At 39.1% G+C, this 21911-nt stretch overlaps 1 protein-coding gene across 1 annotated transcript in view; it reads left to right on the forward strand.

Moving 5' to 3' along the window:
- Positions 1-17581: 17581 nt before the first annotated feature.
- The window catches only part of ANK2 (ankyrin 2, neuronal), a 321961-nt gene continuing 317631 nt past the window's right edge, over positions 17582-21911 (forward strand). Inside the window, exon 1 of the mRNA XM_010575540.1 lies at positions 17582-17640. Within this exon, the coding sequence (XP_010573842.1) occupies positions 17620-17640 (21 nt within the window). The 5' untranslated portion in view covers positions 17582-17619. The remainder of the gene's footprint in view (positions 17641-21911) is intronic.

The following is a 21911-nucleotide window of genomic DNA, read 5'->3' on the forward strand; positions in this document are numbered from 1 at the left end:
AGGCACCCTTTTGAAAGTCGATCGCACATAACTTCTTTGTGGTAGCCTACTATTCCCTTCTTCCAATAAGAAATAACTGTTATTTCAAATGGGAAAAGATAATCTTTTTGCATCATAAGTTTGCATGGCAAGCTGAGATATATGAATATATATGCAGGGAAGCCTACAGAAGGTGCAAAACCCCTATATACTGGAAAAGGAATTTGATGTTATTTTGACAATAGTATATATCTGGTGCAACCTGATAGGCTCTTGGAGCCTTTCAGAAATGGAGTTCTCATCTTTTGGTAGCTTGTGTCCCTGAGAAGGACATAGAAATACATGTGGTCTTTGCATGTGTTCAGTAAGATTTTTTTTTTTTCAGAAGTATGCAGTGCTGCATATTGCTTGCTGGAATCAATCACGTTTTTTTGGGATCAGAATAAGGGCAATGCTCAGGACTTTGGAATGAAACTCCTACTATAAGCTGTTGTTTCCTTCCTGGGTATTGGGAGTTACTAAATAAAGAGAAATTAAGTTTCTTATAAATGAAAATTAATACTGTGGATAAGAAAATAATAATTAAGGAATTTAAAGAAAGATGTATCTGAGAAGACAGACGAACAGTCATTCTTGTGTTTCTTTTGACTGGATAAAGATGAAATTTGACTATTTTGGCAGGTTTCTGTGCCGATACAGATCAAAAGTTTAATTTCTGAAACAGTAAGGAAAGCAGCTGTACTCTAAAGTCCCAGTTGTTTTCACGGTGCTGAAAAAAATATATAAAGGGAACTGAAGAATAAATATTGGGGAAATTGGGAATGAGTTTTAGAGGAATATTCTCGCTTCTCATCTTCTGAAATTGTGTTGTCAGTTATATTTTTGTCTGTGGTGTTAATGTTAGCTTAAGAGGATGTTCATTAAGATTTGTTCTACATGGGTACTCAAAAGGTTTTTGAAGTGTGAAGTAAATGGTGCATTTTGGGGTAGGGGAATGGAAAATAAAACACTTGACACAAGTGAGCTTGGAGATGTGCATATCTGGCTTGCAAGGAAAGCACGCGGGTCCCTTCTTACTGCACCTGCTGACTTAGGTGGAATTGCTCCTGGCTTTCATTTCTTGAGGGAAAGAAAACATTGCCAGCTTTATCCCTTCTTGGCATTTTTGGCCCGATACTGTTTTTCTCATTTGGCCGCCTTTGCTCCTTGGTTGCCATCTTTGCTTTCAGTCTCCATTCACATCACTTTCTTCTGAGATTCCCCAGGGGCTGGCCATGGCATTTTGGCTCCCCTTTTGAAGAGGCTTCTGAAATTCTGGTGTTAAATCTACAAAACCTGACCTGCTTGCGAATATTTAAATTACTGATAGAAGGAAAATAAAATGCATCTCATATGCTAAGGAGAGATGTGGTTGTACTAGTTATTACGTTCCTGATATTATTCCTGCTCTCCCTGCTTCTCCTATCCCATGCCTCAATGTGTTGGCCTAGAATGTGTTTAGAGGTGACCCTACTGCATTTTTTGGTATTGATGCCAATTTATTGATGATATAAAATACCTGGAAGAAACTCAGCTTTCAGCTTCAGTTTTTCTTTCTACTAGGCTGGCTGCTATTTTCTTCTAGAGAAAAAGCTCACTTTCAGAAGCATAAAAGTTGATTAATAATCTAAGAACTTTATAAATTTTTATTAAGTTGGGAAAGAAATAGAGGCTTACACATGAGTATAGGTTTACACTGTAGCAGAAGTGAAGTCTACTGTTCAAATACCAGTTCAACCAACGAAGCCATGGAAAGTAATACCAGTTGAAGTGGTGTGATTTAGTATTTGTTATGTAAAGGTTGATTGGGCTGATTTTATTGACCAGTTAATAGTTTTCTGTACTTCAAAATGCAGATATAATAAATTGTCTTAGTATTCAAATAAAGCCTATCATTTTAACTTATAGAACATCAATTCAAAACAACAAAGAAACTTTTAAATCTTTCTTATAATGTGTAATTTTTGAGCATAAAGTTGTTATTGCAAACGTAAAAATCAATTAAATGGGAAATTGTTTTTCCAACCTGAAGGCATTGAAATACATTATATTAAAATGAAATAAATGAAAGAAAAGTGGTTTGTGTACTCTGCTAACTATTGTAGAATGCTGCTTAACGAAAACAGTACAACCAGAAACAGTGATGCAGGAGGGGATGCCCCTATTGACAGGTGAATGCTTTGCAAACAGTGGTGAAAGATTTCACCTGCTTTAGCAGGCAATGAAAGACAGCAGGAAACACTCCACTGAGGATGTTAGTGGCAAGAGGATCAGACCCTCAGGCCCGTGCTACTGATATTCTGACTGGCCTGCTGTGGAGCTGAAATCAGAGATGCATGTGGCACTGTACAACCAGAAGCACAGCAAGTGTTTTCCTTGGATGCAAATAAAGCATACCGCGGTTATGGCATCACACAAGAATGCAGACATCTGACTTCCATGTTTTTGAAGTTAATTTAAAAAATATCAGATTTTGGGTGGCTTTCTGGCTGTTAAGGATAAAATAAATGGCAAAGCATTTCTGAAGTGGTTCTGACATTTCTCCTAAAATACAAATTTTCCAGTTTGAAATCAAAAATAAACATATGAAAGTTGCTGAGCCTGTTGCATTATAAAAATGAGGATCATTTTGGTGGGCCTGGGTTCAGAAACCAAATGGTCTGCAGGTGCAGTGAGGTTCCAAACACTTTAAAAGGCTGTATTGAGGCTTTATAACAGATTTTTAAGTGCACGCTTTCTGCAAGTCACTTTGGAGGAATTGCTTTGGGTATCGTGTTCTCCCTCGGTGTACTTGAAGATGTGTCCGTATGAGATATATGCCAGTCACGGCAGGTATCCACAAAAGTGAGTTAGGTCTCTAACAAACTGTACGTTTGTCAGGTCCTGTAACTGTTGTATCTCCTGGATGAAGGACTAGATGGATATTGGTGCCTGTAGGTTTTCAAGTTAAAAAAAGGTAGTAAATATTACCTAATGTTAATAAATACTGTTCTGCTTACAACCTGATTCTGGGAGGTAAGGGTTATCTTTGGAGTAGATCAAAATATCCCATACCTCTCCCTGACTTATCAGAACTTGGGGACATGCTGCACCTTTCAAAAGGCTGTGCTTTGTTCTAGTGGCTCTCTAATTAGCGGAAAAAAGCAAATGGGAAATTCCTTTAGCACAGTTGGAGTGAATGTTGAAACACTTCATGCAGGGATGAACTCCAATTCATTAATGTACTGTAGGCAGCTTTCAACATAGTAATGCCAAAAACAGGGCTGCGTTGTGCCAAAGAACTAGCTATACCAGCATGCTCTAAACAAAATCCAGGCGCCTCTTTCTCTGACCTTTGGCAGCCACTTAATTAAACCTCGGGGAGATTTAAACTGTCACTTTAAAATAATATAAGAGAGTATCAATGCATCAAGGCAACATTGTCAGTGTCTGCTCTCCTGCTAACTAAACCCTTTTGGTTTCCTCTTCTCTCTGATGGGGATGTAAAACTCTGAATCTTCACATAGGATTTTCTCTAATTTGGGTCCCTTGTTTTTCCGCTTGTGTCTCATGGTCTAATTTTAAGATAAGTTGGGTTTCTAGTCCTTTCCCCATCCCAATTTGTAGCAGGTCAGAACCACAATTTGACTTTCTAAGTTATTCTAGTTGTGGGGCTCCTTCTTGAGCCAGCATCCTCTTAACAAGGTAGGACTTCATGATGACAATGTTTTGGGTTCATGTAAATCTGCAAACTGCCTTAGTTGGAGCTGTGTATTTTTTCATTCACTATTGGGGGTTTGAAGTGCTACAAGCCTCCCAACTTGATTTTTGTGTGTATGAGCTTACTATTTCTCTTCTGAACTTAAATGTGTTCTGAACTTAAGTGTGGAATGACTCTATCATCTAAAAGAATACAAAGAGTATGAAATATTATCTTGGTGGCTAGGCAAAAAGATGAAGACTTCCTTTCTTTTAGTGGTGTGTTTCATGTGGTCTCTGACATTAGGTAGAAGTAGTACAATGTGTTTTGTTATGACTTCTGAGGAATTTGGGGTCCTAAAAGAATATTTTGGAGGATCATCTCTGCAGTCTGGGGACTGTCATCCATTCTGATTAATTTTTTTTGCAGCTTTCTTGCTGGATGTGACCGGATATCAGGTGATGCTTATTATTTTGGAAATAGAGGTAGCAGTAGAGCACAGAAAGGTATCACCCTCCATCTTAGTAACATTTGAAAGAGGGACATGGAGTTTCACTTTGTCAAAATTTTGACGATGGTGCTCTCAGCTGACAGGAGCATCCTGCTGGTCACTTAAGAACAATTATTTTCTGGCTTAACTGTAATGAAAATATTGCGTTCATTTTCTTCTTCTCTTGACATTCCCCCTTGCGCGTTCACAAAGATACACTGCTGCTCCCTGCCCAGACTCCCAGAGAGATAAATCCAGCTTTTGTTCTACCAAATTCTTTCAGCCTGGCACTGACAACGCCAGTGGCCTCATCTGATTAAATCTACTTCACTGCCATGCAACATGACAAATGCTTTTGGTTCAAGTTGAATGGTAAATCTTTTGCAAACAGGAAAAACAGTTGTCAGCTGTCACTGTTGTGGTACCAAACATGCATTGTGCTAGAACAAGCAGACAAAAAAGCCTATGAGGCGAACAGCAGATCAAATGGAAAACCTACTTAGGGTACATCCAGTTCTATTAAGACTTGAGTGTATTTTTATCAAGACTTGTTTAACAACAGAGGGGAGAACATGTCAGCAATTCTTAATGCAGAAAAATACTGTCTTTTGCTCTCAAGAAAGCCTAGAAATTGCAAAATTACATGCTGCTATATAATTTTCAAGATAGGAGGTTTTGAAATCTTAATTTGTTTTGCTTACAAATATAGCTTTTGACATAATTTTTTCGGGGGAAAAAAGTTTAAAAGAAAAAAAGCTGTTTCAAGGAGCTCTGGAGAAAGCTATTTGGCTGCAGAGTGGTGGCTCTGCTTCAGAAATTAAGATGGAGTGGAACGGGGTTGAAAGTGATACCTGGGTGTTTGGCATGACCCTATTTTTTTGAGTTCTTTGTGCAAAAGCGCACACGTTTTTAAGACAATAGATTTATCTAAGCAGATATGTTTTTCTGGCTAATGCAAAATATTTATTTCTCCAGTGTGACTGATGCTTAGTCAATTGTTATCACATGCTTCTGAAGTCCTGCTGCGGTAGTTAGTGGTATCATTGTCAAATCAAAGGTCTCTGGGAATATTTCGTACTGTTCCAGAACTCTGGACCAAATCTTTCCAGGTCCTCTGTTTTCTTATTCCTTCCTACCCCACTCCCCACTGAAGAAAGAAGTAGAGAAAGTTTGTTTGTTACAGGATATGGGACAAATCGGGATATTTCTGAGTTTCATCTCTGTGTGTGTTCTCCACTCTATTCCTTGTTTTCTTTGATTGGATTAAAAAAAGGAGCAAATAGTAGCTTTTTGTTTTTCTTAAATGACTTGCATCAGAATAGGTAGCTTTTGAATTAGAGCTTGTTTTAACCTCTTTAATATGGAATATTATAAATCGGCTTCAATGCTATGCCAAATTTATGTTTAATCCCAAACCAGATGAGATTGAATGAGATTCAGTTGAGTATCTTATCCTTCATGCAGAAAGTCCCACACATGGTACAGTTAATGTTGATGTTTCCCTTTGGGGCTATTCTCAGAATTTATTTGTTCAATCTTTTTTTGTTTGTTTGTTTTTGGTTTGTTGTTTGTTTTGTTTGTTTGTTTTAATTAAATACAGGCAAAGTCCAAATAGATCAACTTCCAGCAGAAGTTTCTGTTTTAAACCCAAGTCAAACAGAAAATGCTTCTACCGGATTCCAGATTCAGAGATTTTGTATCTGGAAGGTGGAAGGGGAGCAGCACCATCCTTGAGTTATGGCCATCACTCTGAATTTGGCCTTCCAAGTATAGGCCCAGAAATTATCTGTGTAAATTGCTGTGCTAACTGCTTTGTACGGTCAGACTGTGGGCATGTCTGCTTTGCTGTTTACAGGCAGACCTGCCTGCTCACTCCATTTTCCAGGCTGGCTGGACACCAGCCAGTTCTGACCCACAGGCATAATGTGCAAGGTAATATGCTGAAAGCATGGGGTAACTTAATGAAACTGGCAGGGCTTTCAGAGCGGAGCTTGTTCCTGCTGTGGATGAGTCAAAACCAGGGGAGGTGGGCAGAGTGCGGCAGACACTACACCTTTAAATATGACAGCTAGTAGGCAGGCTGTCTAATGGTGAATGATCGCTCCTTTTTCTAGAAGGCCAAGTATATGAGGAAAACACGTGGCCTTTGCTCAGGCAGATCGTTCCACTTTTGTTCTAAGAGATGGTTTCAAGTTTTTTTTATGAAACTGTTTTTGGGGGCGGGGGGGTGGGTGGGGTGGGGAATGAAGGAAGTGTGTTACTGCTGCTCACTCATTCCTACCCTTTTGCCCCTATTCTTCCTCCTCACCTCTGTCTTAGGAAAAGATTTCATCCTTTTTATGCTTTAGGAGTACAAAATGGAAGAGGTGCTGCAAATAATAATTTGAATTTCTTATCCCTGTGGGTTTTTTCCTCTTGTTGTTATTGAAGGAAATAAGGGTTATTATTAGTGTCCTTTGGGGACCCCTTGTTTTTTTCTAACTTATATAATAAAAATAATGAATTAAAAGAGAATGAAAGAAAAATTGTGGTGATGATTAAAATAGTACTACAAATTGTAATCTCTGTGTCTGCCCTGTGGCACTTGCCCTTTACACCTCCCCAGACTGTAAGGAAACTTTCCTTTACTAGGCTTTTCACACTGAACAAAGAAATGTTGACCTGAAGGTCATAAGTGGCTTAATCCTCAAACTGTGTTGTGTGGAGCCATCCTTATGGCTATATTTTTATAATATGCTAATGGCTTTGTAACTAGTGAAAGGAGTGAAATACCTATGCCTGTCAGTTGAAGAGCACTAAAAGTCTTATTTGGTCCTTAATATAGTAAGGACATACCTTCAATGACTTGTATTCCTTCCTCCTCAGCTAGAGAGCTTTGTGACCTTCCATTCAGTTTATTTTATATTACACTTGTTCAGGAATTGCTAGAGCTACCAGCTTTGGGGGAGTTGTAGAAGTGAAATAAAACAGAAATTTTTGCCCCCTTGCCTCATGAGTTGTCATCCCTCCCAGCTCCCCAGTAATCTCTCTTCATAGAGCAGGTTATTAGATTTGCAAGTCTAGCAAGACTCAGTAAGGAAGACTCTTTTTTTTTTCTCAAGCTACATTTATGTTCTGCTTCCTTTAAAAAAAAAAAAAAATCAGCATCTTAATTTTAATTAAATAAAAGACTGCTAGCTAAACCTTCTTGAGCATGTAGCATAAAAAAACAGGAAGCAAGCCAAACAGAAATGACTGCTGAGATAATTTCATCTCACAAGTAAGGGCCCCAACTGTGCGTCCTTCAGCTTAGTTTCCTAAACCATATATTGAAGTCTGAACCTGCTTGGCACCCCGTGAATGTCACAGCCACGCTGTTGCCCTGGGGCTCAGGAGTCCTTGTGATACCATGAGCACGGTCATCAGAGGACACCTGTCCTGAGACAGCTAGTAAGAAAATCTTCTTGGGTCACATAGCAAGAAAGCTAGTGAGGTGTCTCAGAAAATGTGTCAAAACACATTAATGCTATAAATGAAATAATTTGGAAATGAATTAGCAGTTATTCCTGCTAGGAGTTTTTTGAAGTGTTCTCAGCATTAATCTCTCTGTGCCCTCAGTAGAAGCAATGGTGTATACTTAAGGTGCACAATTATCTAATTACTGGCCACTAATGAGTATCGGTAGTCTCTGACCCCTCTCAGAGACATGAGGAATGTCAGACTGATTGTTCCCTCTATTCTTTATCTCTCCTTTCTCCTTTGTTCAATATTACAGGCCAAATCCTGCATGATATATTATAGGCAAGGAAAAAACGCCATAGCACTCTCTGTTGCTGAAGATAGAGAATGACCTTCAGAGAATCCTCTCTGTGTGGGATTTGTTTTCTGATGTGACTGCTCAGGTGCTGAAGCTGGCCTTATGCCAGCTGCTGCTTCTCTGTCAGGGATCAAAACCAGTGTGTTGGATCAGGGCTTAAGTAGGAGAGGAAGGCAGATGCAGTTTTTCACTACTGCGCATTGGTACTGCCCCATCTTCTGTGACTGGGTAGCTTTGTGGAGAACCTTGTTTGGCTTCATGTTCCAATAGTTATTAGCTTTGATGTTGTGATGAATGAGATCTCTGTCTCTCTCTGGAATGTCACTGTTGGAGAGAAAATAACAGGTTTGGGATTTCAATATTTCAAAGGAAAAAGAGCTAATGGTCTGAGTAATAGCTGCCAGTTTTATGTAGCCATCTTTCAAAACTGAGTATTCCATGATGTGGAGACCTAAAAGGTACAGAAAACATTGAGGTATTTACTATGTTGGGTCTCTAGTCCAAACTGAAATACATCCTAGCTACTTCTAGACACCTTGTCTATGTTTGGATTGTCATGTTGACATGACTACAGCAGAGCTTTTGCTTTTTTCCTCTTCTCTTTAATGCCTCCACGCTTGATTTTTTTTTTTTTTTTTTTTTTTAACCCCCCCCCGCCAATAACTCAGTTGTGCCTGTGACTTATGCCTGTAACTTAAGCACATCTTGCACTGGGGGTGGACGTGTCTGTCTCTGTAGGTATGCCTCTCCTAGTGTCAGTCTGGACTTAATTGGGTTTAACCCAGTGGCATGATTAGAACCTGAATGCTTTGGGTTTTTCTTGCAGGGCGTTGTTGGCATGTGCCTTTCTTGATCATTCTCACAGCTCTTGTTCAAGTTTTTATCATGCTGATGAAGGCAGTGGTTGTCTTTGCCAAAATTAGGCTTTTGGTGTAGTATGAAAGTGAAGTGTTACCATGAAACTAACTTTATTCTTTTGTTTTAACTTCTACTGGGTCAATTTTTCCTTCTAGCATGGAGTATAAGAGGTATCACTTTCAGAATTCTCCAGAGCTTCTTCCCTCCCCACTTCAAAACAATGCTATTTGGTTACTAACAAACTGTTGACTTCTTTCTCTAATCAGATCATAATATGAACTTGCAATATTCATTGCCCTTCAAAGAGAAGCTTACAACTGTTTGCCTTCTGTTTTCTTTGTATGCAGATATGTGCAAAGCCATTTATTTTTTTGGCTAGCATTCTTCTGATGGTGTTGTACCATGGTTTCTATAGAGCATGCTTCTCAGTGAGTATGTTTTTATGATATTGTGTGTTCAGCCCTGTCCGTTTGTTATGATGTTGAACAGTGCTTCCTCATTTCCTTGTACTTTGCTGTCGCTGTCCTGTTGCAGTCTAGAATCAGTCCTGGATTCCCATCTTCTGCAGCAGAGATGGTCTTCTGCTGAGGTGTTAGTTGGTCCTTGAATAAAGATTGTGGTGCAATGCTTGTAGAAATAGGATCAACTACAGCAAGTCTTGTCTATTGCATTAGAAAAGCCCCCAAACCCGAACAAACAAAAACCCTGAAAGATGATGAAGGTAGGGGTGACATGAGGATATCTTGCCCAAGGATCTTTTCCTTGAGGCCTCTGAAATAATTTGTCCTGGAGCAGGAAAAATAAGAAGTGATTTGGAATGTTTTGTCAAGTTCAAAAAGAGAATTCTGAAGGTAAGATGTTTCAGAATAACCTGGTAGCAAGCCTATGATTGTCATAGTACCTGGACAAAGTCAACAGGTACTATCCCTTCACTAATGAAAGGTTAAGCTGAGGTGGAACTGCATCATGCAACTGTACTACTATTAACACTACATCTACTTGCATCAAAATAAAACAGTTAAAACAGTCATAATAGTTGACATCAGTATAGCACTTAGTAAACGGTTTCTAGGTTTTTCCACAAAATCTTTTGCTCCATGTATAGATTATATTAAGCAAAATTGGAATTAAGTGCCATTCTACACGAGGAGCAGAAATTTCAAATTGTTTTTTTGTATATGAGTTGCAACAAGATGGTATGGCAGGAGAATTCAGAGAGGCTCTGGAAAGAAAGATGTGATGAGCTCTTCTCTCTTGCTTGTTCTTTTTTATGCTCTTTTTATGTTGGAGGAGCAGATATATTCTATCTCCCTTTCCCTAAAGGATTAAATAGATTACTTTGCTACTAGTGCCTAGTTTCACTTCAGTAGGTACCTTGGATCCAGATATTACTCTTGCACTTTAGTGCTTTTAAGATTAATGTAATCACAGTAAATGAAACCAAATACAAAATACTGCACTACAGCTTTATATATATATAGTGTTTATATATAAAAAAGTGTGTGTATATATATAAAAGTATATTGGGTTGCCACCCCACCCTCAAGATTTAACTGGAATTTGCAGGACCATTAATCTGCTGTTAATACAGAACTTAGTCATTTTCTAAGGTAGACAGCCGTAAGTACATAGTGGATTTAAACTATTCAAAACCTATTAATATATCTTTGGTGATGCTCAGGGTTAGGAGGAAGAGAGAGTAAATTACTTTTTTGATGCAGTTCATATTCTTATAAATAGTACTGATGGCTTGAAAGAGTTTGCAGAATTGGGCCCTGTAATGTTAAAGGTCCAATTACACACAACAGCATTTTTTTTAGGATTTTTTTCAAAGTGAAAATATTGAGAAGAGCTTTGGACTTTGAAAGCATGTGTCAAAGTGAAGGAGTTCATGCTATCGGTGCTTTGAATATCGGGCATGTTGTCCATGACAGTATTGTATCCGTGAGCTGAGCTCTTGCTGCCTTCCGAGGAACCTTGCACAAAGGCAGAGTTTGTTCTCCTTCTCCGTGACCCCGGTGACTTGGTGCCCTGCCAGGGTGCTGAAACCATTTGCGACAGAAAAAAAGAGGCTGGCTGTAGAGCTCTTGAAGAGGAGGATGCAGAGGCAGTTGGTTTGAAAGTGCTTAAACAGAATAATAGGTAAATTTCTTTTAATGCATCACTTCTAACAATTTAGTGTATAATGGTCTCAAGGATACAAATAAAGATTTGTATTCAATGTTTACTGTGCTGTAGGGTTCAATATTGAACTTCATATGTTAGAAATGGTAACCAGATGTGGATTTGAATCACCATGAGAGGATGAAGAACTGAACAATGCTAAGTTAAATCTCACTGGCTATGTTTTCGTTTTGAAAATACGAAGCAAAGGTTCTTATAGCTAATGCAGCCCTACTCCTATGTGTCTGATAACGATAAGAGAAGTCCTACTCAGAAGAAGTCCACCAAGGACCATCCACTCAGTATCAGAATGCTATATATAAATTAAAATTATTCTGTCTTCTGGTAGGCAGTTGTTTTGGCTTGCAACTTGCTCTGTATAATGGCTCTTTGGAGTGACTCAAAGGCGCCTCACTGGAGTTAAAAGCAAGATGAACTGAGGGAGCTCATTATTCCTGTCACTGCTCCAAGTTGCTTGATGTGATCTTAGTGATTTGACAGGATTCATACAACTTCCTGATGTGTAATTGTTGGTGTTACTGTCACAAGTATGGGCCTGCAGTTTCTTCCTTGCTTCTTGTCTTTCCTGTCAACCCATGCAGCTATCTAAAAAGCTAAGATTAAAGCAGTAGTACAGATTTGTGACTCTGATCTGAGTGCTGTGATGGAACTTGGTCTAAAGGTGTGAAAACCACATGCCTGTTCCAAGCTTGAGTTCATATGAAGCTGTACCATCTTTCAGAAGTAAGTATACCAGGATTCCTCTTGTTGGTGGGGGAAAAGAACTTTTTTCCACATAATTATTTTTCTCTTAATTTCATTTTCTCCCAAAGCTTGTGGTTTTTTATGTCTCAAGAGCTGAAAACTCCAACGAGAGACCAGAAGATCTGAGGCTTCAATTTGTGGTTTGATACGCACTTTTTGGTGTCTTTCCTGGGTGGAAGGGGCAAGAGTGAGACCAACCAAGCTGGAGGGGTCAAGGCAGCGATGTCTGAGTGCAGTGAATGTGTGTGACGTGAACTCCTGGGCCCTCTCCAACTTCCCCTGTGGCCTCTCCCACACCCTGCCCATCCTGCCCGTTCCTGCTGGCCTTCTCTCCCCCGGCACCTGCTTTCTCTTTTCTCTCTGCCTTTAGTGTTGCGCTTACTGCCGCCCTTGCCTTTCTCTTCTCCTGTGCTGATTATTAGTTCTCCATGCAGCTTTGGAGAGAAATGCGTGTAAAGGAATCCCACATATTAGTGTGCTAAGAAGCATGTTATCTCACGTAGTGATTGCTTGCACATCCTTAACTTCTGTTCCTCAGAACATTTCATTCTTGGGTTTTCTTGATCTCTTTTCTTATGCCTCCCACCCCCATAAAGTTTCTTCTGTGCCATGTTTTGTTCTCTTGCCTGTTTACCTCCATCCTAAGTTTCCTTTTCCAGGCTTTCTTTTTGCCTCGATCATGATACCCACATCTCTAAAAGCAGGAAAATGCTACTAGGCCAAGTGCCTGCTTCTCCCTGTCATCTGTCCTCTCTGTCCCAGTGGCCATATGCAGAAAGTTAAGGTATTAACCACAGAGACCCTGCTTATGGAAATGTACTTAGAGACATGTGGATATGCCAGGTGATATCCAGCACCCAGAGACTACTTCCAAAATGATTTAGGAACCTTCACGCAGGGGTTTTTTGTACATGGAAAATCTCCTGTGAATCTGAAAAAAAACCAAACCAAAACCCAAACCCTGTGGAGAACAGAGTTCTTCTGTTTCTTCCCCTCTCTTTCAAGCACCCAGGCAGAGCTATACAGTCAGAGTGTTTGGAGGATCATTTCTAATTGTTAGACAGAGAAGAGACAGCTTCATCCATTAGCGCTAATCCTATTTCACAAGAAGCTCAGTGTTTAAGCTCTTATACTTATTTTCTCCTTGATTCATAGTAACTATTGCATCTTTATCCTCTAAAATTGGAGGAAGGTGTGGCTTAGAGTCTCATGGCTAAAGGTGGTATTATGACACCTGTTACTAATGTGGTCATTATTTCTTTCTCTACAGTGGATATCATCTTTCTCTTAAAAAGTTAGTATTAGAGAAGAAAGCCATGCTTATCACGTATGGTAACATTTCTGACAGTCCTGTTTGTAATATGCTGGTATGGTATGGAGAGAGTGAGGAGGGAGTGTGAAAAGACATAATCAGCTCGTCATACAAATGGTGAAGCCCAACTTGCAGATTAGTCATTTTACATCTTTTACCAGCACTACTAGATTCACTTCAATTGCCTAAGGAAACAGTAATGTAGTTTTTAATGGCTCATCAATTACTCTGATTTCTTTACTGCTTTGACACACTTTATGCATCTTCTTTCCCCAACCTAATAAATATTTAACTATACAAAAAGGAGCAGCTCTGCAGGAAGAGAGGGAGATGCCTGTCCAGAATAACTTAGAGCTCAGTGATCAGGAAGGATTCTTGCATGGTGTGTTGGCATCATAAAGCTCAAATGCTTGTTTTACCTGATTCAGAGCAGGATCTTCAACATAGTGCCCCCCTAACCTCAAGCCTACGATCTAATCTAAGTATGAAGTTTATATTTGACTGGTTTAGATACAGAATGCTACCCAGGACCAAAGAAATCTTTTCTTTTTTTTGGCGGTAGTGGGGAGTGGTCTTGGGAAGGAGCATACTCTTCAAGACTTTTTAAGTGTTCTTGAAACAAATCTGTGGAGATCTACTGCATGCTTTGGCAGCAGCTGAGTTAGAGAGGTGGTTCTTCTGTGGGGTAAAGCACACAACAAATTTTCAGAACTTTGTTGGTCAAGCATCTGCTTAACCGCTTTCTTGAACAAGTAGAGGTTCAAACCATGTCTATGTCCCATTTAATCATGTGCTTAAGTGCACAGAATTGGGTTACTTCCACAAGTCAAACTCTTTAGCTATTGTTGTCAACTGGAAGTAGTGACAATTGCAAAACCTGGGAATAGCTGAGATAGAAAAATCTAGGAGCAGTAAGTGACAGCTGACCTCAAGTAAGCATGCCATCAGCTTGACCTTGGCTTGGTGTTCCCTGAAGGAAGTGGTTGAGATGCCAAACTAAGTCTAACAGCTTATGTCCAGTATCTGCACTAAAGGATTCCTGAATCAGTACAGGCTTCGATGCCTTGGGTTGCGAAGGTGCAAAATGAAGGACATTACATGAAAGAAATGGTATGGGATTCATTATCTGTGGCTGAGTCACCTCATTTGGAGTCTGTCTGATCGTTGTTTCCCGCATAACTACTTTTCACTGATAAAAGAGAAATGTACACCTCATTTGAGTGGAATGCTTGTGATCTGCAGCTAAAGTGGGCAAAGGACAGCTGAAGTATGTGCACTATATGCATTCTTGACGATTACTCTTAATGCACAAGGGGTGCTTGTCTTGATTTCAACCGTTCTGGTATAAGCCCCAGGCAATTGAATCGGTGTAATGCTTGCTGAATGGCAAAGGGCAAAGATACTTTTCCACAGAAATAAGCTTTAGGCATAGTACTTGAATTTTAATGTGTCTTTTTTGCGTGGGGCCCTCCCAAGTTTTTAAACTGCAAAAAAGTCACTCAAGTTTTTGTTATCACTCAAAATTACCTGTGGAACAGGTATGTGGGTAATCATTGCAAACAACTGAAGGAGAACTAGCAATGAGAGTGCCTGTGATAAACAGGATTAATTTGTTTTCTCGCTAAACTTGAGAACCATACTTCCTCTTAAAGGGAAAAGGGGTGGGGAGAAAATGAACCAAACCTAAAAACTGGCACATTTTATCAGGTGGCTCTAGTCAGATGGCAATAATACATTGAGCTGTCATTTTAAGGACAAAAGTATATAGTAGTACATTTTAAATCCAGCAAGTACATGCTGTAGTTAAGCACTAAGACTAAACATGTGCATGCATATGGACTAGAGGATCAAAATTTTCTGCTTTGAAAGAGGATGATAAAATGAGTTCTGCCAGGAAAAAAAAAAGTGTTCATTCAGAGGCATCACAGAGTAGGCTGACAGGAGGTGGAAGCAGCAGAACTTGTGCAGTAGATGTCTGAATTTGGCAGTGAATTAAAATTCAGTCTAAAATAAACTTAGTTGAGTACAGGCAGAATAATGTTGAGCCTGTACACTCCCTTTGGTGTGAGCACATTATGTGAAAAAGTGAAATTTCTACCTGAAATTTTTCAGAAAGCTTGGACAAGCATCTAATGCTGGGAAGTATGGGGTTATGATTACAAGAAATTCAGATAAGTTTTTGACCAAATACGAAAGCTATTTATTTGTTGTGGGTTTCACCTATGTCTCTTATAACTTTCAACTTGTGATATTGGTTAAGAAAATGTCTGAAAAGCCAGCGTATGGCAAAAGTGGTGGTGTGGATGCAATATAAAATATTTTTCTTTTCAGATTCAGTGCTTATAAGGATATATTTTGGGTAGTTTAAGGATCATCTAAGACAGTCATATCTTCTATAGTATGTATTGTAAACTTTTAAAATTATTTTCAGTTTGAGTATAGAAAGGAAGTAATAATAAATGCAATTCAATCATAGAAGAGTGACGGATGATGTGTGCATAGGAGAAATAGGAGTTGAGATTCCTTTGACATGTGCAGGTGTTGACACCTGTGGTTGTTGCCCAGTCCCCTTGTATGGGTTATGGAGGAAAACAGGTGCTGTCACCTAGTTTTAAGCAAAGATGCTTCTGCCTGCATAGTGGTGCTGGGCACCTGCAGGTTGGTTCCAGGCTGCACCGGAGGTTTTTCTCATCTGGGTGCTCAGGCTCCAGGCAACTGCTTCTGGGTGAGAAGGGGAGGACGGGACCTCTAGGAGGTTCTGAACTCATGCCTGCCTGATTTGAAGGGCTGCTTTGGAAAGGTTCTGTTGAAAACAGATGTAGTGCATAATGAAATAGAAAACCATGTTTCTGTGGAACAGAACTGTGAGCTTGTTTTGTATAGGCTGTTCTCGCTGATCCTGACTGGAGGGTGTAGAACTGTTACTGGTTTTGGGGGCTTATACGTACAGTTGCTCCAGTATCTTCCAGATGAAACTTGAATTTAGTAGTGCCAATAGTCTTTGCTTTGCTGGGATTTCACCTAACAATTGGTAAAACCATTACAGATCTTCCTCCCAAGAACATATGCTTACGTGACTGTTTCAGGTTTTGATTTTCAGATACATTTTTAGTTCTTTTCCCTTAAGCAAAAAGCCTGAAAGACATGACCCTCGTAAAGCAAGGAAGCAAACAAAAACTTAAAAAAATTCATGCCCTTTCATACCACACCCAGGTTTATGAGTTTGCAAACCAACTCGCCATTTTGACTTGTTGGAGGCAGGAGCCTAGTGAGATTCCTGCTTGGTAAATCATGTGTGCTGGTCTGTCTATCTTTATCATGGCTGTTATATATTGCTTGCTAGTGTTGCCAAGTACTTTTCAAAAACTGTCTATTCTGTCACAGAAGTTGTGCTTTAATTTGCGGTCATTTCTAAAAGTGCTTTAGGACAGCAGTTAATGTTGTAACTAACTAAAACTGTTTCTGTACAGTGTAGGGAATGACAGGACTGCAGAATGGATTTCTTTTATCATTTGGGCAAACATGAAGTACAATTCCAATCCCTTGTGATGACTTCAACTTAGTCACTTAGGAATTACAAATTTGGGCTATTTCTGGGTTTTGACACCGTTATCATTAAGAATTTGAAGTTTGGGAGGGAAAAGCCCTGAATACAATCATTCTTTCCTAAAATGAAGCATGGTAAGAGCAAGAAAAGAGCACCAACTTCTGAAATTATTTTGATGGCTTGGGAGGAAAAGGGAGGGCCAGTAAGGAGGATGAAATCATTGAGTAGTGAATAAGTGAAGAGGCAAGAATTGTTGACAGCAAGCTTTTTTCTTACTTTTTCAGTAGTAACTAGTTACTCAGATAGGCGGTGGTACCTACTGTTATATGCTATTGTTTAATTTCTAAAGCCATGAGAGACTAATGACAGAACTGAAAAGAAACTTAGTGGTTAAAATATGGATCCCATTGAGATTGGTGGGAAAGCTGTACCTGCATTTATAAAACTAGTCTGTCAACTAGAGTCTTATGGTTAGCTGTCCTGTGCTCTGTCTGCTCAAAATATGTTTTCTTGCTAGTAGCTGTTAAGAACTTGCACAAATGTCTGCACCAATTTCTGTACTGAAGACCACCTTGGGGTACTTTTGCTGAATGTTTTATATTTCCATTACTGCGACTGCAATTATGACTTTTTTTTCCCAGAGTAAATACACAGAATGTGGAAATCAAATTGAGGGCATCAAAGTAGCTTTTACTTAGAAATCATTTACTGGGAAGGAAAAAAGCAACAATAAGAAAAAAAATAATTAAATTCAATTACTGAATGCTTAGCTGAAGCAAAAAAAAAAAAGTGGAAACGTGTGATCTAAACTAATAATATAAACCAAACCCATTACACTAATAGTCTTACCTAACTTACTGAAAACTTGCTGGGGAGCAGTGGAGAGCAAGGTATGTATTCATAATGGATTTGAGAATGTGGGAAATTAATGTATTTTTTTTCTTTTCTTTTAGGTAAGTAACTGAAGGGGACATGAAGAATTGACAATTAAATGGCCAGCATGTTGCAAAAGGTATTTCACTTTAGATTGAAGAAGAATGCACAAATAATTTGAGTACATATTTAATGAGTATTTTCCTCTTAAAAAAAACAACACAAAAACAACAAAAAAAAACCCCCAAACCCAAACCTGATTAAACCTTCTTTTGTTTACTGGATGATTGAAAGAAGTAAAAATCAGCAAGGTCATGTTTGGTGTTCATGCTATCCTTAAGTGACATCAGCATCTAATGGGAAATGAGATGCTATTCTTAACTTTTTATCGATGTAACCCGTGACAATCAACCAAATGCCAACCTGTGTGAGGTCCTTCTACTTCTCTGGTTGGCAGTGACGCTATTGAACATGCAGGTAAAGTGTTTGCGGTGCTTCACTAGCAGGTCGCAGGTTATTTCCAGGTAACACACACTGCACTATTCAGTAGTGAGATGTAGCTGTGGGCAGGGAGTCTTCTTGAGCTCTGCTTGCTGTCCCTATACAGGGGTTTAATCCTTCTTCACTATCAAGTGACATCTAGACTGTCAGGAGAGGTCCTCACTGTGTCATTGCAGAAAGAGAGAAGAACCTGGTTTTGGCTAGTTGGCTAAAATTATTTTATTTACAATAAAAGTAGTAGGAATAATAATGTGATGACTGGAATATGTAAGTATCATGGTTGAAATCTTTTTCTGCCCCAGAGACTTTGCCTGAGGTCAGATGAGGTTTTGCTAATTTTGCTGTTGGTCACTGGAAAGTCTGTTTTAGATGTGATCATAAAGTTGATAGATGTGTCACATCTGATTTCTAAGGGATGATATCACTAAGTAACTTTGAGAAAGCTGAACTGGTATCTGGTCTCCAAACAGCCACTTCCTTGCCAGCCAGATGGTTATGTAGGTATGCAAGGGCTTACCATGCATTGGGAAGCAGTATCTCTAAATATGCTGCTAACAAAATTCTTGAGCTTCTGCTGATGACACCCACACATAAGCTTTAAAGCACACCCTGCTATATTTTGATTGCAATAGCTGTCCTACTGATTATTTTTTAAATAGCTGGTAATTGATTATAGTTTTGTAGCATGTTTGTTGTCAAATGCAGTAGTCTCTGAAATCCTTCAGAAGTGTGTAGGTTGATGGGAGAGTGATGGTTACATAGAGTAATTCCAGCTAATACCTATTAGGGAAGGTAACGTAAAGTTATTTGGAAGAATCTTTAGAAAGGCTGGCTAAAGAAGAATTTTGTCTTACAAAAATGTCTGTTTCCTGATTATGAAAGTTGTACTACTTAACATTTTTGACATTTTCTGCTGTTTTTCCTGACTTTCCTTTCCCTCCACTGGGATTTTAATGACATAGAAATGTCATGGAGAAACAAAGCCTTACCTGAAGCTGATTTAGTAAACTGGAGTTTGCGACTGTTTCAGCTTAAAAAAACCCCAAAACTGTTGAACTAAAACTTCAATTGCACTTGATTATTCTGATTTGCATTTCAAGCAAGAAGTATTTTGAAAGCTGGGGTATAAATGTGTTGCAGCTAAGCAAGAAAACAAATCAATTTTTTTTTTCTCTCCTGAAGCTTGTTGTAGCTTTACTAGCTCACAGGTCCTTCTGAACAGAAGCACAGACGTACCAATGTGTAGAAGGTAGTGATGGTGGAGTTCTGCTTATTATCAGTGAATAAATGCCTTTGTGGGAACTAAAAGTTCTTTTAAGTCCCCAGAGAATGCCACAACATCGTTTTAGCCTTTTAAAAGACAGATCACTTGGCTAGCATTAAAACAAAATGCTGCCAATTGTGCCTACTTTAAGATTTTTGTTTCAGTTTGAGCAGCTAAACATTAAGAAAACCTCCAGCTATGAATCGGAGGCAAAACTTTCAGTAACTTGGGAACGATGGGTGGAACCTGCAGCGCAGTATAGTTGTTGCTTTCTGAACGTGGGATTCTGAGCGCCCCAGATCATTCACTTATTCTTGACATTGACCTTCCCCAGTGTATGGATGCTGATGTGGAAGCCTGAGTGCATGAATGATAGACCATTGCTTAAAACTGGTTTCAGGCTCTGAAAGAGCTAGGGTTCCCTCTTCAAAGTTGATCCTTTTGGTAGGCCAAAATGCATCCCACTTAAGGGAGTGGTTCCCCTTTAGTCCATGAGATGACCTTAGGATTCATAGTATAGCAGAGACACAACTGCATGGAAAATACAGTAGAGTACAACTTCTGCATAACTGAGATTTTTCTTAAGCAGTTATTTGGAACTGAAAATCTATGTAAAAATCGGCACTAATTACTTGTGCACTAGTTTTATATGCCTAGCAAAAACATTAGATCTGATGCAATGCTTACTGAATACCTTATGTATTTGTAAGTGTAGAATTAATATAAGTTTGTCCCATATAGGTTTATGTCTCGTGAGTGACACTAGGATACGTTGTAGGGAAACAGATATAATGATCTAAAAAGATGAAATTAGAGTGATTTGTTTCAGGTAATTTAGTTTATTACATTTGACATGTTACTGGGTCTCCGAAACATAACTGGAAGCTTCCTCTGGGTAACATGTCGTGTCCTGTCTGTCTTAATCATCATCTGCAGTGTGTTGTTATTCTGTCATTGTAACTATGTGCTTCCTATCAGAAGCCAGCAGAGACTCTGCTGCTGAGGAATACAAAATGCCTTTAATTTTTATGGGAATAATAATCTAATTTTATATTATGCCTTTGAAAGTTCTCAGAGGTCATCTCAGTAAACCGGGCATTGCTCTATAAGCTGCATCATTACCATCTCAAGCAACCTGCCACATTGGTTCTTGAAGTACAGATGCACTTTTTTGTCTCCCCCCCCACCTCCCCCACCCCATTTTCATGTTACATATGTTTTTGTCTGTCGAGCCATATGCACGCATTAAAGCTCTCAGTAAAGGACTTTAAACATTATACTGGGATTGTACAGTTCATTTAGTTAAATGCCAAACAACATGGTAAGGTCAGGGTTTCTCAACAGTAGGTCAAAATCCTCCAAGATTTCAGAGTGTCACTGTTCTCTGGTAACTTTGCCTTGCCTTTTGAAAACACAAGTTTCTAGCTTGTATGATTGTAGAGATACCAGTGGAAATACGAACTGTGTTCACGTGGATTTCCCTAGTGCTCAACTGAGCCTTTGTACTGCCTGAAATGAGAGGTAGGTGTTGTCTCTTTCAAGACACTAAGGACTCAGCAATCAGACCTGTCTGTGTGTATATATATACATTTCTTATATCACAGAACAAAATGTGTTTATTTGCTATTGGCAGGTAACAAGGTGGCCAGAGTTGTGCTACATGGCAGGGAAATGCTGCCCTGTTTTTCACTCTTCAAGCTTTTGATAAAAGATGCTTACTGGATTTATGGCACATGCTCTCCCCAGCTTTCCGTGGAGCCAGGCCGCAGAACAGGCATCACCCTTTTGTTCCTTTCTTGTCTCTGGCTTGGCTGTTAACAGCCACTTTTTTTTCTCATTGGTGATCCAGAACTGGGGCAATTGCTACAGCACCTGATAAAATGCTGACAGATGCAGTAATTTTTTTTTTTTTTAAACCAAGTCAGCTGCTGGGGTGTTCAACATCCAGCTTACAAGAGAATCTGCCTGGAATCTCTTATTGGTTGTCCTGATGTTTTTTCAACATTAGAGAACCCAAAACCTCTGTGAATAGAAGCTGAATGGCAAAATCTGCCCCATCTCCTACCTGAGAGACATCTATTGTGTCTTATGATTTAGATATGATAAAAGAACCTCTTTGCAGTCAGCTCAAAATAGTTATCCTTTCCAAGTGATGCAGTTTTGTATCTGATATATGTCCTAACAAAGAACAGAGGTACACTGGGCTGGATTTCTATTATTCAGGGGCACAAGAAGCTATTTTTTGGACTTCTCTGAGTTATAATACTTTTTATTTTTGGTACCATATTTTTGGAAAAAGCAGGGATCAATAGATCTCCACTTCCTTGTTAGTAAGCTTACACAGGTGCATTGGAATGCAAAGGGGCTACTATGAGACCATGAAAAAATATACAACTGTAAAAGTGGTCAACAGGACAGAAGATCTCACTGGAGTGGCTTTCTGTCTGCTCTGCAGGCAAATACTTTTTTGTTAGGCTTCTTTTATTAACATACCTATTCTTTTATGAACTAATGCACTATACATGGTAGTGTGCAATTCCTACATGCTAAGCTTTTTCAGTCACTATGATTTCTGTTCCACACTAATGTTACAATCTTTTCATCCACTGGCAAATATGGTATTAAAATCTGAGCAGGACAGACCT

The sequence above is a fragment of the Haliaeetus leucocephalus genome, unplaced genomic scaffold, assembly GCF_000737465.1.
Source record: "Haliaeetus leucocephalus isolate CR32 unplaced genomic scaffold, Haliaeetus_leucocephalus-4.0 Scaffold484, whole genome shotgun sequence".
NCBI classification, from domain to species: domain Eukaryota; kingdom Metazoa; phylum Chordata; class Aves; order Accipitriformes; family Accipitridae; genus Haliaeetus; species Haliaeetus leucocephalus.